This window comes from Emydura macquarii, unplaced genomic scaffold, assembly GCF_026122565.2.
Source record: "Emydura macquarii macquarii isolate MOO-44397 ecotype Brisbane River unplaced genomic scaffold, CSIRO-AGI_Emac_v2 contig_2205, whole genome shotgun sequence".
NCBI classification, from domain to species: Eukaryota; Metazoa; Chordata; order Testudines; family Chelidae; genus Emydura; species Emydura macquarii.
Window position 1 is genome coordinate 924 of NW_027132342.1, and position 19,043 is coordinate 19,966.

Sequence of the window (19,043 nt, forward strand, 5' to 3'; positions counted from 1 at the left end):
AATTCAATATCAGTGTCTAACTGTTGTGTCTTGTGTTTACTTGAAGTGGAACAATAAGCAAGTTTTCCTTTTAGTTTAAATGAAAGGCTGTACAATAGCACCTGCTGAGAAAGACATGCTGGAGTTTCTGCTTCTTTTAAGTGCTGAGTTCCTCCCCCATAAATGAAAATCTTCACTGACTACAAGTTCTGAATTTCTTCTAACTGAACAGTTTTAGATCTTCATCCATGAGTCAGAGTTTTACCTGGTTGAGGACAGGTTTGTACTTGAGCCCGGGTTTGTTCAGGATCATTTCCAGCTGTCTGCAGTTGAAGTTGGACACCCCAATGGACTTCACCAAACCTGCATCTTTACATGCCTCCATGGCCTTGGAAAAACAACAAAGGCCACTTCCATTATTACTATTGATAGTATAATTTCCATGAGACTAGAAAAATTATGCTCAACTGGGCTCATTCAATATAAAATTATTCCACCATAGTTTTATTACACATATGGCAGGGGGCAGTTTGATTTGCTCTAGAATAAAACTCTGATTTAGAAACAGTCACTTTTCAATCATTCACTTAGGCATCAGATCTCTATTTTGTACAACCCAATGTGCAACCAAGTCATCTTTTCCCCCAGTAGAAAGTAGACAATCTGGCCACTGCCTCTCTCAGCAGCTTTCTGTCTTATTTGTCCTTCACATGTACAGAACTTCGAAGACATAGCAATACCTATTCACTGTTAGTGAACAATACAGCAATAAGGATACCACATAAGTATGGGACTATTAACACCAGTTTAAGAGCTTTATAGCCAAAAAATAATTGAGAAGGAAAATTAAGGGAAAACACAAGAAATATTTAAAGAGATGGACAGCTGCCATGGTCACCATCAGAATGTCTGTATTTACCAACAGTTATTTATGCAGGGGTGTCTGAGATACTCCAGTATTTCCTTATCCAGATAAAAAGAAATGACTGCAGAGTCTCAGATCACAAGTAGTGCTATGGTAACAATGATACAGTAGCCAAAACCTGGTTACTTTTCACATTTAATATAAGAAGCTTGCTAGAGTCCACTGAAGGGACAGCAAATATCACAGGGGAAGTTTCAGCTTTTTCCATTTAAATGAGGGAGTTAAGTTAGTGCTCATGAAAATGATGAACCAGTAGCACCAATTAGCACCAGGCATAATGTGAGCAGACACTATGCTAACTTCTGCCAATGCACCTCAATTCTCAACGGACGCCCCTTTATATTTCATTTCTGGGCTCTCTTTAGATAGAAGCACCAATGGTATTAAACTGAGTGGTGGACTTTGTAATGTGGGTAAACATGGACAGACTTTGAACCTAGCTCTTCAGCGTTGAAAGGCTGGCTCACTAATAAGCTGCAAAGCCGAGCTACCCAAAGAGCTTTAGTTAAAGAATTAGGGGTCTGAGGGAGTCCTTGTCTTGGCTGAAATTAGGGCAGAATATTTAATTCCTCATTTGTGGAAAACATCACATGTAAAAGCTCAGACTACAATTCTCTCTCTGAAAATGACTTTTGGTGATATCCCTGCCCTAAGAACAGGGAAGGCCAAAACATCTCAAAGTGATGCTGTAAAAATGGCATTATGTGACTTCATGTTTGTTGCCTCTCAGTGATTTCCCTTATCTAATATTCTGAGTTTAGAAGTAAAATATATATTTGACTTGACTAGCAGCCCTGAACACTCATTGAAGGTCTTGTCTATGCACCGTTATTGTACCGATTTAATTAGATCAGTCTGATACTGATGTAGTTAACCTCCCCTAGTGTGGTGGGGCAGCTCCTACAGCAGTCAAGAAAGGGTGAAAGAGCATCTCTGTGCTCAGTCAGTCCCAACCCACTGCAGCTATGAGGCTTTTCAAGCCTGGAGAAGGGCAAGTCCTTAAAAGGGAGGATACTGGCTGTCTGGATGGAACTCTGGAGTGAGCGGAGCTAGAGCGCCCCAGCATACACAGTTTGTCTCCTGGGGAAACTGCTTGAGCACAATGGCCTCCTGGGCCCTCTGAGGAAGTGGAGAGACTCGTTTTTCTATACTTTCTTTTTTCGAGCCCTGTGATTTTTCCTCTGTTGCTTGGGCAGATAGGGGTAAGGAGCCCATATCTCCTCTCAAAGACTATCGACCTTCAGTCTGTGTGAGACTGCAGGGACCTGGCCTTTTTTGTGAGCTGCAGAAGTATTTTGTTTTTTCTTCACTTGGAGTATGTTATATCCCTAGAAGGGGACAGGCTGTCTATCAGGTGCAGGCAGAGGGTTTTACCTGAAACTCTGAACAAGGTCTATTGTAATGTAATTGTCCAGAAAAGGATGTCTGAGACAACAGAAATGGCCTTTCTTGCCCTAGGGTGGTGCCATAGAGGTATAACTTATCCCAGTGGATAGTCATACTGATAAAAAGTTGCCTATAGAGGTATAGTTTATTCCCATAAATTAGGGGAATAAAATATACCAGTATAAAGCACTATTGTACTGGTATAATTACCTTCACTCTAGGGGTTGCACCAATTTTACTATTTTTTAAAATACAATCACACCCTTAAGTGAAATAGTTAATTTGGGACCAAAACTGTATGTGGACCAGGCTGAAGTCTGACAGCTGAGCTGGATTCTTTCCAATTTGTGCAACATCACTAGTAAATAAGGTTCAATTATACATCTTCATCCTCATTGTCTTCAGATTATGGCCTCAGTGACACTTGAGCAATATCTTTTTTTTTTTTTATAACATGTGCAACTCATTTGAATTTAGCAAGAAAATCTGTTTATGATTCAAGAGAAGGAGCATGGCTGGTTGGTGCTGCTGGGCTAACAGGAGCAAAAAGCAGCCAAAACTGGCAGCTATGGTGCTTAGAACACACCAGGGCAGACCTGTTAAATAGAAAGGTGAAATTTCTATATAGTTACTTGTTGGTGTGAATCCGCACTTTATCAATAGGCAGTTCAACAACACATCTTACTAACAACCCCAGCCTCCCACATCTAAAACACTTACATTCTCCTTAGCTCTCTAAAAAGGTCATATTACTAACCCCCAGAACTCTGAACAGTTTCCGGGTAACAGTCAGCTGGCTGACTAAGGAAACTAGATGTCCTATGAATTAAAATGATGTTCTTTGTGTCACTCACCTCCCAAGTTTGACGCAGATCTACAACATCGAAAATGAGTTTTCCATTTTCATTCTTTGGGAATGCATCTGCTCCAGGCTTAAAAACAAAAGAAAAATCCCCTTCAGTCCTGATGGTTTTTACACAAGTGGGTTTTTATTATTTTGTGGCCAAGGGAGGAGTAGTAACCAGGAAGAGCGGGGCAGGGAAGGTGTTGGACTCTAAAGCTGTATAAATGTAATAGAATGGTTTTATCTAAACCACTTGACTTCCCACTAGGTAAAAAAGAAATGTATGAGAGACTGAGAGCTGGTTCATTGCCTAGTCACCAACAATTTCCCTACCAGTAACATCTAAGGATTATTGCCTAGGGAGGTTGTGGAATCATTCGAGATTTTTAAGAGTAGGTTAGATAACGCCTGTCAGGGATGATCTAGGTAATACTTGGTCCTGCCATAAGTGCAGGTGATTGGATTAGGTGACCTTTCGAGGTCCTTTACAGTCCTATGATTCTATGATTGAACTGAAGTTTCTATTTCTCTAGGAGGAGAGCAGCCATTGTAAATTGCCATACTGAGCTAGAGAATTTATCTACACACCACTTTTGAGTTAAAATCCTATACATGACTAAAATATACAGTGTGCCTTGTGTTTCATGAGCAAATTTTACCCTAGATGCCTAGAAATAATTTTTTGTCAATGAGAGGATAGGTGTAAATACTGGAAAGTTAATTAGCTAAGCTAAGCACTACTTTCATAAGAAATTCTATTTATACACAGTGAAAACAAAGCATGCATGTCAAAAGCAATTAGTGCCTAAAGATATTACAGATAAAACATATAAGGTGTCACAGAAAACGGATATTTTCTCTGAGAAATGAACATATGATGAATAAAATAAGAAGGTATAGTAGATTAAAAACACAAGAGATCACAGTAACCCAAGATTAGTTTTATAGACTATTGGTGAATTTCTGGAGTAACTAAAAGTTAGCTTTTGATCATTAAGTATATATTTGAATTTAGAGAGTTTCCGAGATAGTGGACTGGCAAATTTACAAACTAAGATATATATTTTTAGTGGCATAGATTGAACCCAGATAGTATATGATATTTTAATAGCAAGGATTAAAAGTATAAGGCTATTAATCTACATGCTTAATATATATTGATTGCCAATGAGCCACAAAATGAGTCCCACCTTCCAAATATTGCATTATAGAATGTGTCTCATGCATTAGTTTTTCTTTTGACTTGTGCCTTCCCCTGGAGCACCTATCAGAAGCTACTTGTATAGGCTAGATGTGTGACTAAGTGGACTACTGGTCTTTTTCAGAACAGCTCTGCTCTGGTCCATGGAGCTACTACCAAAACCATTTTTTTCTTGTGTATATTTTAAAAGAAATGTTTACCTTTAAAGACATAGGGTTGTGGATAATGAAGAGATCAATATAGTCAAATTTAAGTTTCTTCAGTGACTGTTCCAGGCATGTTCGGATAAGTTCAGGGCGGTGAAAGGTACTCCAAAGCTGTAATGAATAAAAAACAACCGTTCTCTCTGAAGAAGTCCTCCCTTTTCTCTGCTTTCTCAAAGGCTGACTCTGTAAAAAACACTTTTCTAAAGCGTCTAAGTCACGGTCTTTGCCTTTTTAACAGAAGGGTGTGCTGTGAGGTGGTTGTGTGCAAAGATGCACATCATAGTGAGAAGTGAATGATTCCTGAAGAAGCCAGGTGAGGGGGCTGAAATGCAGCCAGGATTTCAGAGGTGCACTGGGTCAGTACAGGAACCCTATGTGAGATCACTCTCAAGGTTAAAAATCTTTCTGGCTAAATTTGTTCTCCTTGGTTATTAGGCATCACCCTGTTGTACGACTTCAGGAGCTGGCCCTTGGAAGAACGGAATGGAAGATGCCCCTTGGTATGTGACTGTGTTTTACACACAATTTATGGTCTGTCTGTGAGAACCAGGAGATGGGAGCTCATATAAATACCATTTCTAACAAGACATCACTTCTAATGCAGAAGGAATCCTGTGCCAAGAACCTCTTTCTCGTTTTTTGTCGATAGTTCTCCATTTAAAGTTCGGTTCTACTCTGAAAAGTGACTCTGTAAAAATGAGAAGTTGGTGTTACATATTGACTCTCAGTGATTCAATACCAAATGTGCCCAGTTTACAAGTAAAATGATGCTTTTCTAACTGACAGCTCCACAAACCCAATCTGGATCCAGCTGGTTGTTTGCTTCTTGTCCATCATCTCCAGCAATAAAGATGCTGCAGAACAAGTTATGCTCTCAATGATGTCTTTCAATCACACTGTCTTAAAATCATGCTCTCAGTGATAAGCCCTTGCTTTTAATGGGCTAGTATAAGTGTGATTGATTGGAAATTAATAAACAATGTTGTTGATGATACCTCAGGAGAAATAAATCCACCTATGTTCTCTGTAGAGCTAAAAGGAGTGATAACAATTTTTTTTTTCCTCTGAAGACACAGATAGGACTCTGAATGCACACAGGAAACAGATCTGTTGAATAATGAGGTGTCATTTTTACACAATCACTTTTCAAAATAAATCTACACTTTAAAAGAAACTGAAATGACCTTTAAAACAGAGTCACTAATGTGCATATGAAACCTAAAAAGGCTCAATATGGCTAAATAAAATAAAATTTTCTGTCTGGAGACATGTACTTTCAGGGTCATGAAGTAGCTGTTTTAGCTTCACTTTCACACATGTAGAAAGGAGTCTTGTGCCCAAACTTGTAATTTGGTATACAAAGCAGCTTCCCAAGTCTGTGAATAATACTCCCCTAATGGCAGTCCTTTCAATACTGGTCTTGTTTAAATTACAACATTCTTTATAAATTAGATTAAAATAATTAGCACAAGAAGCAATACAGTAAAAATACTGGTGTTAAAAAAACCCCACTTACCTTTCCCGTGTAAAATATTTCCTCTCTTTTGACTGTCCCATCTGCAATCTTCGCTTGAATGGCTCGCCCAACCTCCTCCTCAATCCCATATACAAAGGCTCCATCAATATGGCGAAAGCCAACTTCAATTGCCACCTTTGTAGCCTCCTCACATCTACTTTTTTGAACCTACCAGTTAAGAAAGTAGAGTGTCAATCTCTCTCGATTAGAGATATTTTGTGTATATATATATATATAGTTACCTGTAGTTTTGATGCCCAACAGAAAGACTTGAAAGCGACATTTTTAGATTCCGATACCTTCGCATTAAGAATCTTTTAATTTACCTTAAAACAAATTCAAGGATACTGGGCCTGATCCCCTGTTGCTCAGTGTCTTGTGTCATCATTTACACCATAGCAAAGTAAATGGAATGTGGGTGTAAAAAGCTACTATTCAGATATAGCAGTTTTTTTTATTCCCACTGTGCACAGAAGTACCGTAAATAACTCCTGAAGATGGAGATCAACAGAGAATCAGGCTTATTATTTCAGCTTTCTTTTTATATGATTCAAAGGACTGTGAGTATAAGACCCTGAGATCAGGAGCAAGGAGTTGTAAGAACCAGATATGAACATACACTATAGATTAGTTCCAGCGAGGTAGCCGTGTTAGTCTGTATACAGCAAAAACAACAAGAAACCTGCAGCACTTTAGAGACTAACAAATTTATTTTCTGCAGGCATACGCTTTCGTGGGCTGTAACCCACTTCGTCAGATTAGAACTCCCAGTCTGTCTGAGCTGAGCTACTCCTTATTTATTATTTAAAAATCTTATGAATTATGGTTTTGAATGTTTGGGTTTTGCACAACTGCACTGCTTTCATGAGTACCTGTAACAAAGGCTGCTACTAGAACTGTTTGGTAAGAAGTATGTTTTCATAAACCCCTGTTGGTTCTTGATAATGACTCAGCTTTCTTCCAGCTAGTTACATATTCACTCTATAGTGATTGAAAAAATATCTTGATAACAGCCATACTTCATAGAGGAGAAATCGTTGCAGTGGTAGGTGTGATAAAGAAAGAAAAAAGATAAGCAAGACCTAAGGAGGGGCAATGAACTTGTTGGGCAGCATTAGAGAAGGGCAAAGTGAGCAAGTGCCTAAATTGGTAGAGCCAGAGGGGATCTGATTTTCCATTTGCCTTTTTTTTTTACTGGAAAGAGCTGAGTTATTGAGCTCCACAGGATGTGTCTGTACTTGAAGTTTATTCCTAGGAAATGTAGATTGAAAAGGCATTGCTGAACTTCACTAAATTCTCCCTGCTGTGTAGCTTCCAAACCGTGGCTCTTGTGTAAACTGTTAGATGCTTTTTATATTATTCACACGCAGATGTCCCCTTCCGAGAGGCCCCTGCCTTTTTTTTTAAAACATACACAGGATTTAGTCAGGCTTAATTCTCACTGAGCCATGGATAGGACCAAGAAGCAAAAAGTGAGTAAAGACTTTAGAATTTGTCCCACTAAAAGCTTGTACTTGTTAGCACCTTCCATCTGATAATACCAATGAAATTTTACAAACTCTGAGAGTAAAATCTTCAAAAGCAGTGCCATTTCCAAGTGTTTTTCAATGAGATGTAGGCTTCTAAGTCACTTAGGTGCTTTTGAAAATTTTATCTTTATGAACTAAACCCAGCAAGGTACTTTAGGTATTATCATAATTTTACAAAATGGGGAAACTAAAACACAAAGAGGCAAGTAAGAGGCCCAAAGTCACACAATGACTCAGAGGCAGAACCAGGAATATGATGTAGATCTTCTGACGCCAAGTTCCCAGCTCTGACCACTAGACCAGTCCCCTCCACGCTGGGATCAGCAAGTGGCAGGACTGTTGAGAAGGGAGCAAAAGGAAATGTACTCATCTTCCTTTACTCAGTGTAATGCAGCGAGCAGCACTACAAGGGCAAAAAGTAACTGACTAACGTCTCTTTAAAGGAATTGGTTCCCATTTAGTTCAGGCTGGGACTGAAGTACATTGGCAGAGACAGGGGCTGAAAACTGGAAAAGGGAGGCTGTAGGCCAGGGCTAAGATGCACCGGTTGTTACATAGTGGCTCTGGACTAGAATAGCTGGGTGCTGCAGGTCAGGACAGAGGAACCCCTTCATGTGTGGATTCAAGGTGTGAGGGTGTTTGGGGGTGCCGTGAATCAGGCATTTGGCAAAGCCGAGGCAGGGATTCGTTCATCAGCACCAGATTCACTCTAAAATAATAAAAACCACCACCTTTTCTTACAGAATGATGATGTTCTTACGTTTATATACTGGTATCATTTTTCACTCAACCCTCCAAAGCACTTTTCAGACACTGTCAGTACTTTTATAAACTAGATATACAGGGATCTCATCTTGCAGCCCTTTCTGGAGTGATGCAGGCAATGATTCTACCAGTGCCCTTCAATGTTAATCAACAGGTTAAGGACAAAGAAATCTATGAAAGATTTACTTACTGCATCGGGGGAATAGGTGCCAAATCCCACTGCAGGAATTTTGTTCCCATCATTCATCTTAATACAGTGGTCTTTGTCAAGCTCCATCTCTTTGCAGCTTTCCTCAATTCTTTGCTGAATGCTGAAACTTTGCAGAACTCCTCCGTGAGCCAGCGAGAGCTTCAGAAAGAAAACACTGTATGAATTTCTAATTTATATTAATTTTCCAGGGTGTGTACTAGGAGTAGCAGCCCAGTTAGACGCAGCAGGCATATGGGAAGGAAGAAGTGCAAATTCAACATGACAAAGCAAAATCAGAAAACACGCTATCAGTATTAAACAATAAGTTCAAATATCAGTCTCTTTCTTCAAACTTTATTGACTTAATATTGTTTCCATGTGACACAAAAAAACAGCATACAAAAGATATCCTTTCAAATTCGCAGTCACTCTACAGTGGGTGCATTTCCAGCAAAATATAATTAGGAAAACTGTTATAAACTTTAACAAAACATTTTAGAAGTAATACTTATCACATGTTACTAAATTTTCACACTCAGAAGAAAACAATAAAAACTAAGTTTCATATGAAAATAGTACAAGAGAATTGCCTACTGTTTAATTGCACCTATGAATTTCAAAATTGAGCAGCCCTGATCTACTGGCTCAGAAAATAAAAATAAGAAACTTCATTATCAAAATGAGAAACAAGACACAATAACTGCATTACAAAGAGACCTTTATTCCTCTCTCCCCCCCAGTCATTTAGAACCATGCTAGAGATTAGTTGTTCTAAATTTCTGTTTAAAATGTACAGTGTACATCTCTTGACATCATCAGTGTTCTCTGGGCTCCCAATGTAGGGTGTTCCTCTAGGATGAACCCTAGTAATCCAGGAGGGAGAAGAAATGTGAGTCTGATTCTTTATCATATAGAAGAAAAACCAGGAAGAGTGAAAGGATCGCTTTTAATGTTCATCTTTAAGTGAATACTGGGGGAGGACCACAAAGCTAATAAGAAAAAAGTTTCATTAAAATATCCACATGCAACTGTATGGCTAGAACAATGGAATACGAGATGCAATGCTTCCTACATACTTTTTTTAAATACAGCCAATGACTATAGCATTGTGTGGTACACCTGGGCCACTCCGAATATGTCTGCATTGCATTTTAAAACCTATAGCAGTGAGTCTCAAAGCTTGGCACTACAGACATGGGCTGGGTGCTAAAAACAGCAACGTAGACATTATGGCTTGGGCTAGAGCTTCAGACGCTGAGCTCCAGCCTGGGCCTAAGTGTCCACATTGCTGTTTTTGGCACGGTTGCACAAGCCTGAGCCTCTAGACCTGGACTCAGACTTATGACTGTGGGTTTTAAATGTCAGTGTAGACTTACCCTTACTCTTTCCTCCTGAGCTGGGTGTGACAATGAACCCCAGCTACCTGGCAAAGGCTGTTGCGAAAGCACCCATGGACTGCTCCACTCCTGAGATGTCCCTGCCTAGAGGCATCCATTGGTACAACCTGGATGCTTATTTTTCCCCTCTGTACTTGGAAGTGGCAACAAACTCCAGCTACCTGGAGGGGCAGTTTCAAAAGCATACTTGGCAACATTGCTCCCCTTTGACCTCCCCCCAGTTCATCAGCCACTCTCCCATGGCTTTCATTTAATCATTTTTGTTGTTCTCCTCAGGACTTTCTCCAGCTTGTCCACATCTTTCCTGAAGTCTGGTGCCCAGAACTGGACACACCACTCCAGCTGAGGTCTTAATAGTGCTGAGTAGAGTGGAAGAATTACTTCTTGTGTCTTGCTTACAACACACCTCCTAATACATCCCAGAATGCTGTTCACTTTTTTTGCAACAGTGTTACACTGTTGACTGATATCTAGTTTGTGATCTATTATGACCCTCAGATCCTTTTCTACGGTACTTCTTCCTTGATAGTCATTTCCTCTTTTTGTATTTGTGCAATTGATTATTCTTTCCCAAGTGTAGTACTTTGCATTTGTCCAAGTTGAATTTCATCCTAGTGAATTAAGGCCATTTCTCCAGTTTGTCAAGATAGTTTTGAATTTTAATCCTGTCCTCCAAAGCACTCCACCTCCAAAGCAACCCTCCCCGCTTGGTATCGTTCACAAACATTATGTATGTATTCTCTATGCCATTATCCAAATCATTTAGGAAGATATTGAATAGAACTGGATCCAGGATAGGATTTTGTGGGACCCCACTCAATATGTCCTTCCAGCTCAATTGGGAGCCATTGATAACTACTCTGAGTACAGTTTTCCAGCCAGCTGTGCTCCCACTTTGTAGTAGGTTCATCTATGTTATAGATCTCTAATTTGTTTATGAGGTCATGTGAGACACTATCGAAAACCTTACTAAAGTCATGAAATATGACATATACGGATCCCCCCATCCACAAGGCTTGTTACCCTGTCAAAGAAGGCTATCAGGTTGGTTTGTCATGGTTTGTTCTTGACAAATTGGTGTTGACTGTCACTTGTTACTTTTTTATCTTCTAGGTGTTTACAGACCGATTGCTTGATCATTTGCTCCATTATCTTTCTGGGTACTGAAGTTAAGATGGGTGATCTATAATTCCCTGGATTGTCCTTTTTCACCTTTTATAGACAGGTACTATGTTTGCCATTTTCCAATCCTCAGGAATCTCTCCCTTCCTCCACGAGTTCTCAGAGATACTCACTAATGGCTCAGAGATCTCTTCAGCCAATTCCTTAAGTATTCTAGGATGTATTTCATTAGGCCCAGCTGATCCGAAGACATCTAACTTGTCTAAGTCATTCTTAACTTGATATTTTCCTACTTTAGCCCCAGAGCCTACCCCATTTATATTGTTGTTCTCTATGCTAGTCGTCTGATCACTGTTAACTTTTGGTGAAAACTGAAACAAAAAAGGCATTTAACACTTCGGGCAGTGCTGTGTTTTCTGTTCTTGTCTTTCCCTTATCATTAGGTCACTGAAGATCTCTTGGTTAAGCCAGGGTGACCTCTTATCATACTTCATATCTTTCCTCTGTATTGGTATAGTTTGCTCTCATGCCCTTAATAATGTCTCTTTAAAAAACTGCTACCCCCTGAACCATTTTTCCCTTAGACTTGCTTCCCATGGGATCTTACCTACCAGTTCTCTGAGTTTGCTAAGTCTGCCTTCTTGAAGTCCTTTGTCTTTATTCTGCTGTTTTCCCTCTGACAATTCCTTAGACTCATGAACTCTATGATTTTATGCTCACTTTCAGCCAAGCTGCCTTCCATCTTCAGATTCTCAACTACTTCCTCCCTGTTTGTCAAAACCAAATCCAGAATAGCCTCTCTCATAGTTGTTTTTGCCACCTTCTGTAATAATGAGTTGTCTCCAGTGCACTCCAAGAACTTGCTGAATAATCTGTGCCCTGATGTATTATTTTCCCAATAGATGTCGGGTTAGTTGAAGTCCCCTAGCATCACAAAATCCTGTGTTTTAGATGATTTTGTTAGTTGTTTTAAAAAAATCTCATCCACCTCTTCTTCCTGGTTAGGTGGTCTGTAACAGATCCATACCACCACATCACCCTTGTTTTTTACCGCTTTTATCCTTACCCTGAGACTGGCAATAGGTCTGCCTCGCACTTATGTCTCAACCTCAGTGGCAGTGTATACATCTCTGATTTACCAGGCAACCCCCTTCCTCCCTTCAGTGGCGTATGGAGGGTCTCCGGCGCCCGTGGGCCAAGCCTACATTTGCGTCGCCCCTCCCCCGTATAGGGCAGGAGGGGTCCAAGTGTCACCCCCCAGCTGCCACGGAGAGGGGGGGTCTGTACCTGCAGGAGGGGGTGTGAGGTGAGGGGGGGGGGGGAGGTCACAAATGCAGGGTTGGCTCTGTCGCCTCCCACTCTCCGCACTTACCCGGCACCTGCCTTTCCCACTGCAGTACCGCAGCCTGGCGCTCACTCGGATGGGGGCGGCCTCATCCTCCGGCATAGGGAGGAGGACTGGGCCAGCCCTTCACGATGCGTGGGCAGCGTGGAGGCACTGAGAACTTCCTGCTCCGCCTGTCCCCCACCTGTTGCGAAGGGCCGGCCCAGCACACCCTCTCTCCCCTGCACTTACCCGCTGCTCGCAGCCCAGTTCTGGCTCAGATGGGGGACGGCCTCACCCCTCAGCCTGGGTGGAAGGCCAGGCAGGCCCTTCACAATGTACGGGGGGCGGGGGGAGGGCTCAGGAGCGGAAGTGGGAGCAGCTGGGTTGTGGGGCTGGAGTGGCGGGTAAGTGCACTCTGGGCCAGCCCTCCATGACGAGCGGAGGGTGGGGAACGCAGGAGGCTCTGTGCCCCTCAGAGCCTCCTGCACCCCTCCCACCCCCTTCATGTCATGAAGGACCAGCCTGGTGCCTCCACCACAGGCCAGTGTCTGGAGGCCTGGCCCCTCCACCCTTCAGTATGTCACTGCCTCCCTTTTTTCCAGGCCTGTCCTTCCTGAACAAGCTGTAGCCTTCTATACCAATATTCCAGTCAAGTGAATTATCTCATTAAGTTTCTGTGATGCCAAATATGTCGTATTTGTGATTATTCACTAGTATTTCTACATCTTATTTATTCCCCATACTTCTTGTATTAGAATCCAGACATCTAAGATGTTTATTAGATTCTTCTACTATATTTTCTTGTCTCCCCTTTGTCCATGCTGTGATTTCTCAAATTCTCCACAGATTCTGACCCTTCACCCAGGTCTCTATGTTTTGGACTTACCTGTGGGATTCTGCCTCCTACCCCCGTCCAACATAGTTTAAAGCCACCTCACTAAATTAACCAGTCTTTATCTGAAGATACTTTTCTTCCAACACGTGGACCCCATCTCAGCTCAGCAGCCCTTCTTGGAACAGGATACCAGGGCCAAGGAAGCCAAAGCCCTCCTGGTGACACCATCAGCTCAGCCATGTATTTACCTCCAAGATGAGTATGTCTCTGCCCAGACCCTTACCCTTGACTGGAAAGATCAATGACAACACTGCCTGCACCCATAACACTTCCCCCTCACTCTCAGAGACCTGTAGTCACTTCTGATCTGCTCAGGGTCATAATTCACCGTATCATTAGTGCCCACATGAATGAGTAGCATTGGGTAGTAATCAGAGGGCTGGATGATCCTTGGCAATTCTTCTGTAACGTCTCAGATATGAGCCCCAGCCAGCCACGACATCTCATGGGATGCTAGGTCAGACCGGCAGATGGCTGCTTCTGTCCCTCTTGAAAGGAGTCAATGACCACAACCACCCTTGGTTTCTTTTTGGGAATGGTGGCCACGATCCTCTCAGCCTTGGGGGTACATTGTTTCCTTGTACTCGCCTGTCTTCCTGTATCCATCTATTATCTCTTGTCTAGTACTTCAACTGTAAGCTTCATGAGGCAGGGGCCATCTTTGTATTTTGTGTTTGCATGGCACCTAGCCTAGTGGGGGCTTACTCCATGACCAGGGCTCCTAGGCACTATGGTAATATAACTAATACATATTATTATTATTATTTATTATTATTATTAACCCTTCTGTATAGTCTTCATTGAGATTATATTATATTGCAGCAGAGTGTATGTCCAATACCCTTATTTGCTTGGAAGTAAATAATTGTACAAATATTAAATAAAGCTTGGAGAAAATATAGCTGAATTGGGACAGAACTCAGAACTATAACTGTCTGTAAGCCCATAAAGTAGAAGAATGTTACAGGGGATGATTATTCTTAGTGAACCTGGAATAATGGGTTTCAGATATAATTGGAATTAATTAGGTTTAAAACACATATGGTCCAAACTCTAAATTCAGCTGCATATTTGCATCCAAACTTCTTCAGAAATTGGCAATTTGTTTCCACCCTTTATAGACAAAAGGGCTAGCTGACAATTTTGTATCCAGATTCAAACTTCCCTACAGGAATGTTAGGATGCAGAAGACTGAATTCTCAACTACAACCAGTAGCTGTGAGCAATACTAAGGTAAGGAATTACACAGGCGCTTACATGTTACATATGCTACATAAGAGTTGTATGTGTTTAAATCCAGAGTAACTCAGTTGCAGTTCTTTATTATGGACTTATGCTAGACTAGAGTAATGTAAAGCATTACTTAAATCAATCCTGCCACACAGTGGACAACTCAATAGATGACCTGCAAAGTCTTATTCCAACCCTAATAGTTATGCTCATAGGTATTTTTTTTTTGGTATTAGGGCATTCACCATGATGTGGGCACTGCTCCAGGCTCCCCAGAGAGTTCTAAAATACAAAGTATTGTGACTTACCCTTCCATTTGTAGGCAGCAAATGTTTTTGTTCAGCCCATCAATGGTTTTCATGTCCTCCCCAGATGGCTGGAGGTCAAACACCTGACACAGAAATCAAGATCAAACACTGAGTTATTCCTGCAGGGCACTGCTCTTCTAATACCAGCATGCATTTACAGAAGCACAAGCCTGACATTAGAGTCACAGAGTCATAGATATTAAGGTAGAAGGGACCATTACAGTCACCTAATATGCCTGCATAAAACAACCATAGAGCCTAATCCAGTACTTTCTGCATGAAGACCATAACTTCTGTTTGAGCTATAGCATATCATGTAAACAGTCATCTAATCTTGACTGAAAGGCTTCAAGTGATGGAGAATACACTTTACTTTACATACATTATTCCAATGGTTAGTCACCAATGGTTAATAGTAAATGAAAACAGAATAAGATAGATGGTTAGATGTGTGGCAGGACTTTACAATAACAGATCATACAAGGGCACAGGGTATTGACTGAAGAAAACCAGTGGGTGAGATTTATCACAGGAGATCCTTATATGGAGGTTCTTATGGAACTCTGTATGAAGAGCAGGGTTGCCAACAGTCTGTACATTTACAGACAGTACAAAAATGTGGTTTTAACACTTGGCATCTGACGAAGTGGATTGCAGTCCACGAAAGCTTATGCCTGCAGAAATTAAATTTGTTAGTCTTTAAAATGCTACAGGACTCTCGTTGTTTTAGTTTTAACACTGTCCGTAAACCCATAAATAAATGAAAATGTCCGTGAAATTGGGTAGAAATAAAATATATTGTATTTTGACATTGATTGTCATCATTCAGAATCACTTCCTGTGTCAAAAAGCTATACTGACCATGACTTTATCAATTTCCTGTTTTCTATAATTGCACATGAGGAGCATGGAAAAGGCAAGAGGGGACACAAACCAGAAGTTGATAGATAGTAGCACAGAGAAGAGCTAAAGTCATTTAATCTTTTGGCTAATACATACGAGACTCAGTGCTACGTTTAGACTGACGGCAGCACATTTGCCAGTCAGATCGATTTATCCGGATCGACTGAGTGGAATTGGAGACCCACTCAATCGACCCCGAAATTGACGCTATCAATTTACCTCTGCCAGGTGGAGTAACGCTGCGTCGATGGGAGGGCATTTCCCATTGGTGCAGCAAATTGAAGACACCGTGGTAAGTAGAAGTTAGGAAGTTGACAGGAGATACGCAAGCTACTTTATATAGCTTGCGTAACAGATACAAAGCTTGTGTATCTCCTGTCGACTGCTGCCAAATTTGGCAGCAAGTGTAGATATGGTCTCAGAATCAGCTACAGAAAAGTCTGGGATACTGTGCAGCAGTTGGTATCTAGTACATGGCTACTAGATTTAGCTTTCAGTTGTATTTTTTTGGCTATAGCAGTCAATATTGGATCATGAAGCAGAACTTGGGTGTTCTGATCTATCCTGCAAGGAAACACAACATCTCTGGTATCAGGAATGGAAATATCAGATATTAGGTAGGTAAGGTAAGAAAGCAGTCATTTCCCTCCACCTCATCATCATATTATGGAGGCTATAATCCCGTGAGCTACAGTTCAGTTTCGTTACTAACCATGTCTTGTCTCTCTGTGATCCCAGAGCACAATAAGCTTAAGGAGATTCAAGGATTTGAAGGATTTGCAGAAGTCCAGCAGCTTGCTCTGGTTGAGGCAATGGTGACATTTGACCTGCAGAATCTGCCCCCCCAACCCAATATTGAGATTTCAAGTTATACAACCAGCAACAGTCAGATAAAAGGAACATATGGTACTACAACAGGATATAGTATACAGATATATCAAATAACCTCCTTCAGATAAAATACAGTCAGGAGGTGGAGATGCTCTCATGGTAGAGTCTGGATTATTACAAATCCATATAAAAAAATCAGTGTAGTAGAACACAGTGGTGCAAATACTCACTGTAGGAGGAAAGACAAAGGTACGGATCAAGAGCTGCTCACCTATGTTTATGCACCAAGTAAACCATCTCTATTCAGCAAAGTATTTCATGGTTTTAAGTTCCACTGAAGTCAAAATTAAGGATATGCTTAAGTACTTTGCTGAATAGGGTAGGGATTACTTATCTTTATAAAATTAAGCACTCATTAGAGTGCTTTGCTGATCTGGGGCCCAAAACAAAGCTTTTCAGAGACAAAAAGTTGTGTAAATATTGACTAAAATACATTTCTGAGTTAAATACACACTTGTTCTCAACTAGGTAAAACTCAGCTTTGGAAAAAAGACACAAAAGTGTTCAATAAGAATTAAGTCCTGGTTTGTTCACGATCATTTCCAATTGTCCGTGGACTTTGCAAAGTCCACATCTTTAACATGACTCCATGGTCTGGGAAAGAAAACATGGCCATCTCCATAATAACTAATGGTGTCTATTGTGAAATTTCTGCTGAGCTTGAAAAAAATTCTGTTCAATGGGGCTGATTTAGTATAAATTATCACACACACATACAAAAAATTGCTACATGGTTTTACACGTTGCAGAAGAAAAAAGAATTTTGGTGGAACAAAATAGATTTAGCCCCAAATCCAGCAAAGTACTTGTACTTAAGCACGTGTTTAAGTACCTTACTGAATTGGGGCCTTTCAGGCAAGAGCATTTTACATCTACAGTGACTCGTGAATGTAACAGTTCACACAGAAATCTAGAAGCCCATTTTCCAAAGAGACTTAGGCACTTTTATTATGTTCACAGTCCCTCAGTTATTTTTTCTAACCACCATTCCTGCAAACACAATCAGGACTCAGCATGAAACTGAATTTTTTTCAACTCATACATTCATGACCAATAATACAGGTTTTAGTTATACCTTTTCAGTTGCATTGTCTAGAAATGATGATGTCACTGAAACCTGAGCAACCTCATTGCCATCAATGGATTAGCAGGGGTGTAGCTGACAGAAACTCATTAAAAAAACAAAACCGTTGAACTCCCGCTGCCATAGCTGTGCTGGCTTTGCAGCATGAAAGTAGGAAACTTGACAGGCAGCTCTGTTATGTGTGAAGATGCCATGTGTACACAGTCACTAGTTGGCTGTAAATTGATACCTTTACAATAGCCAGTTTAACAGCATACTTTGCAAGAATCCTATCCCCCTCCAAATATTTAACAATTAAAATATCCCTAGAGCTATAAGGCGATCACATGACTGAAATGTCAGAACTCTGAGCACTTCCCGATGACATCCATTTGGTAGACTAAGCAAATTACAATGATAGTAATACTATGTTATTCATGTTACTCACCTCTTATGTGGGATGCAGGTCCACAACATCCAAAACAAGCTTTATGTTTTCATCCATTGGTAATAAATCTGCTGCATACTAAAAGAAATGGGAAATCCCCTTCAGTCCTGGTGTTTTACACAAGTGGTTGTCAACCAGTTTGTGCCCAAAGAAGGAGTTGTAAAAGAGGGATTTGCACTCAAATAATGCTGATACTAGGCTGAGGGGATATCAATCCTTTTGAGAGCTCTCAGGGTGCACAAATACTGCATACCAGAATAGCGAACACATTTATTTACATTTTGAGCATGATATAAGATATGACTCTAAGCTGCAATTTTCAGCCTTGGTAGCAATGTTTCTTGTTTTCTGCCACTTCCTGCAAACTCAGCATCTTATTCCTCCCAGGACGCTTTGAAAGGGATGCTGAGGAAGACACAAGAAACCCACAGTAGAGAGCTATGAAATAACTTACTTCCAGGAAAAGTTTCTTCCTAAACCCTTGTTAGAGTTTGACTTATGCCCTGAAATATAGATCTCACATTTTTTTTCTCATACACTCATGGGAAATAGATGTTGTGCCTCGCCTGATAGGTTTTCATGCTAGTTTTGCAAATGTGTTTTAATGTTATACTTGTATATGCTACCCACCTCCCAGGTGGCACACAGGTCTACGTTGTCAAAACTCAATTTTCCATTTCCATCCCCTGGGAATAAATCATCTCCAGGCTTAAAAACAAAACAAAAAATGTCGTCAGATAAACCTCCCTTTGGTTTGAGGTTTTACAGGAGTTGTTTTCTGGAGAAATTCTGGGAAGTTATTTTGACGGGTCAGTAACTCAATATTCACAGCACATTTAACCTTTATTTTTAAGTGCAAAGTTCTTTCTGAAATCTGATAGATATTCAGTCAATCAGATCTCTTGATTATCTCTGCAC

At 40.7% G+C, this 19,043-nt stretch overlaps 1 protein-coding gene across 1 annotated transcript; it reads right to left on the reverse strand.

Annotated features, from left to right (window-relative positions):
- Positions 1-244: 244 nt before the first annotated feature.
- Positions 245-16,598, reverse strand: LOC137160572 (aldo-keto reductase family 1 member C3-like; the record flags this gene model as incomplete). Its single annotated transcript, XM_067559114.1, has 7 exons — positions 16,436-16,598; positions 14,821-14,903; positions 8,542-8,700; positions 6,058-6,225; positions 4,536-4,652; positions 3,145-3,222; positions 245-367 (listed from the first exon to the last, which is right to left on the reverse strand). Coding segments are annotated over exons 3-7 (573 nt in total), but the record flags the coding sequence as incomplete, so codon positions are not given.
- Positions 16,599-19,043: the final 2,445 nt, after the last annotated feature.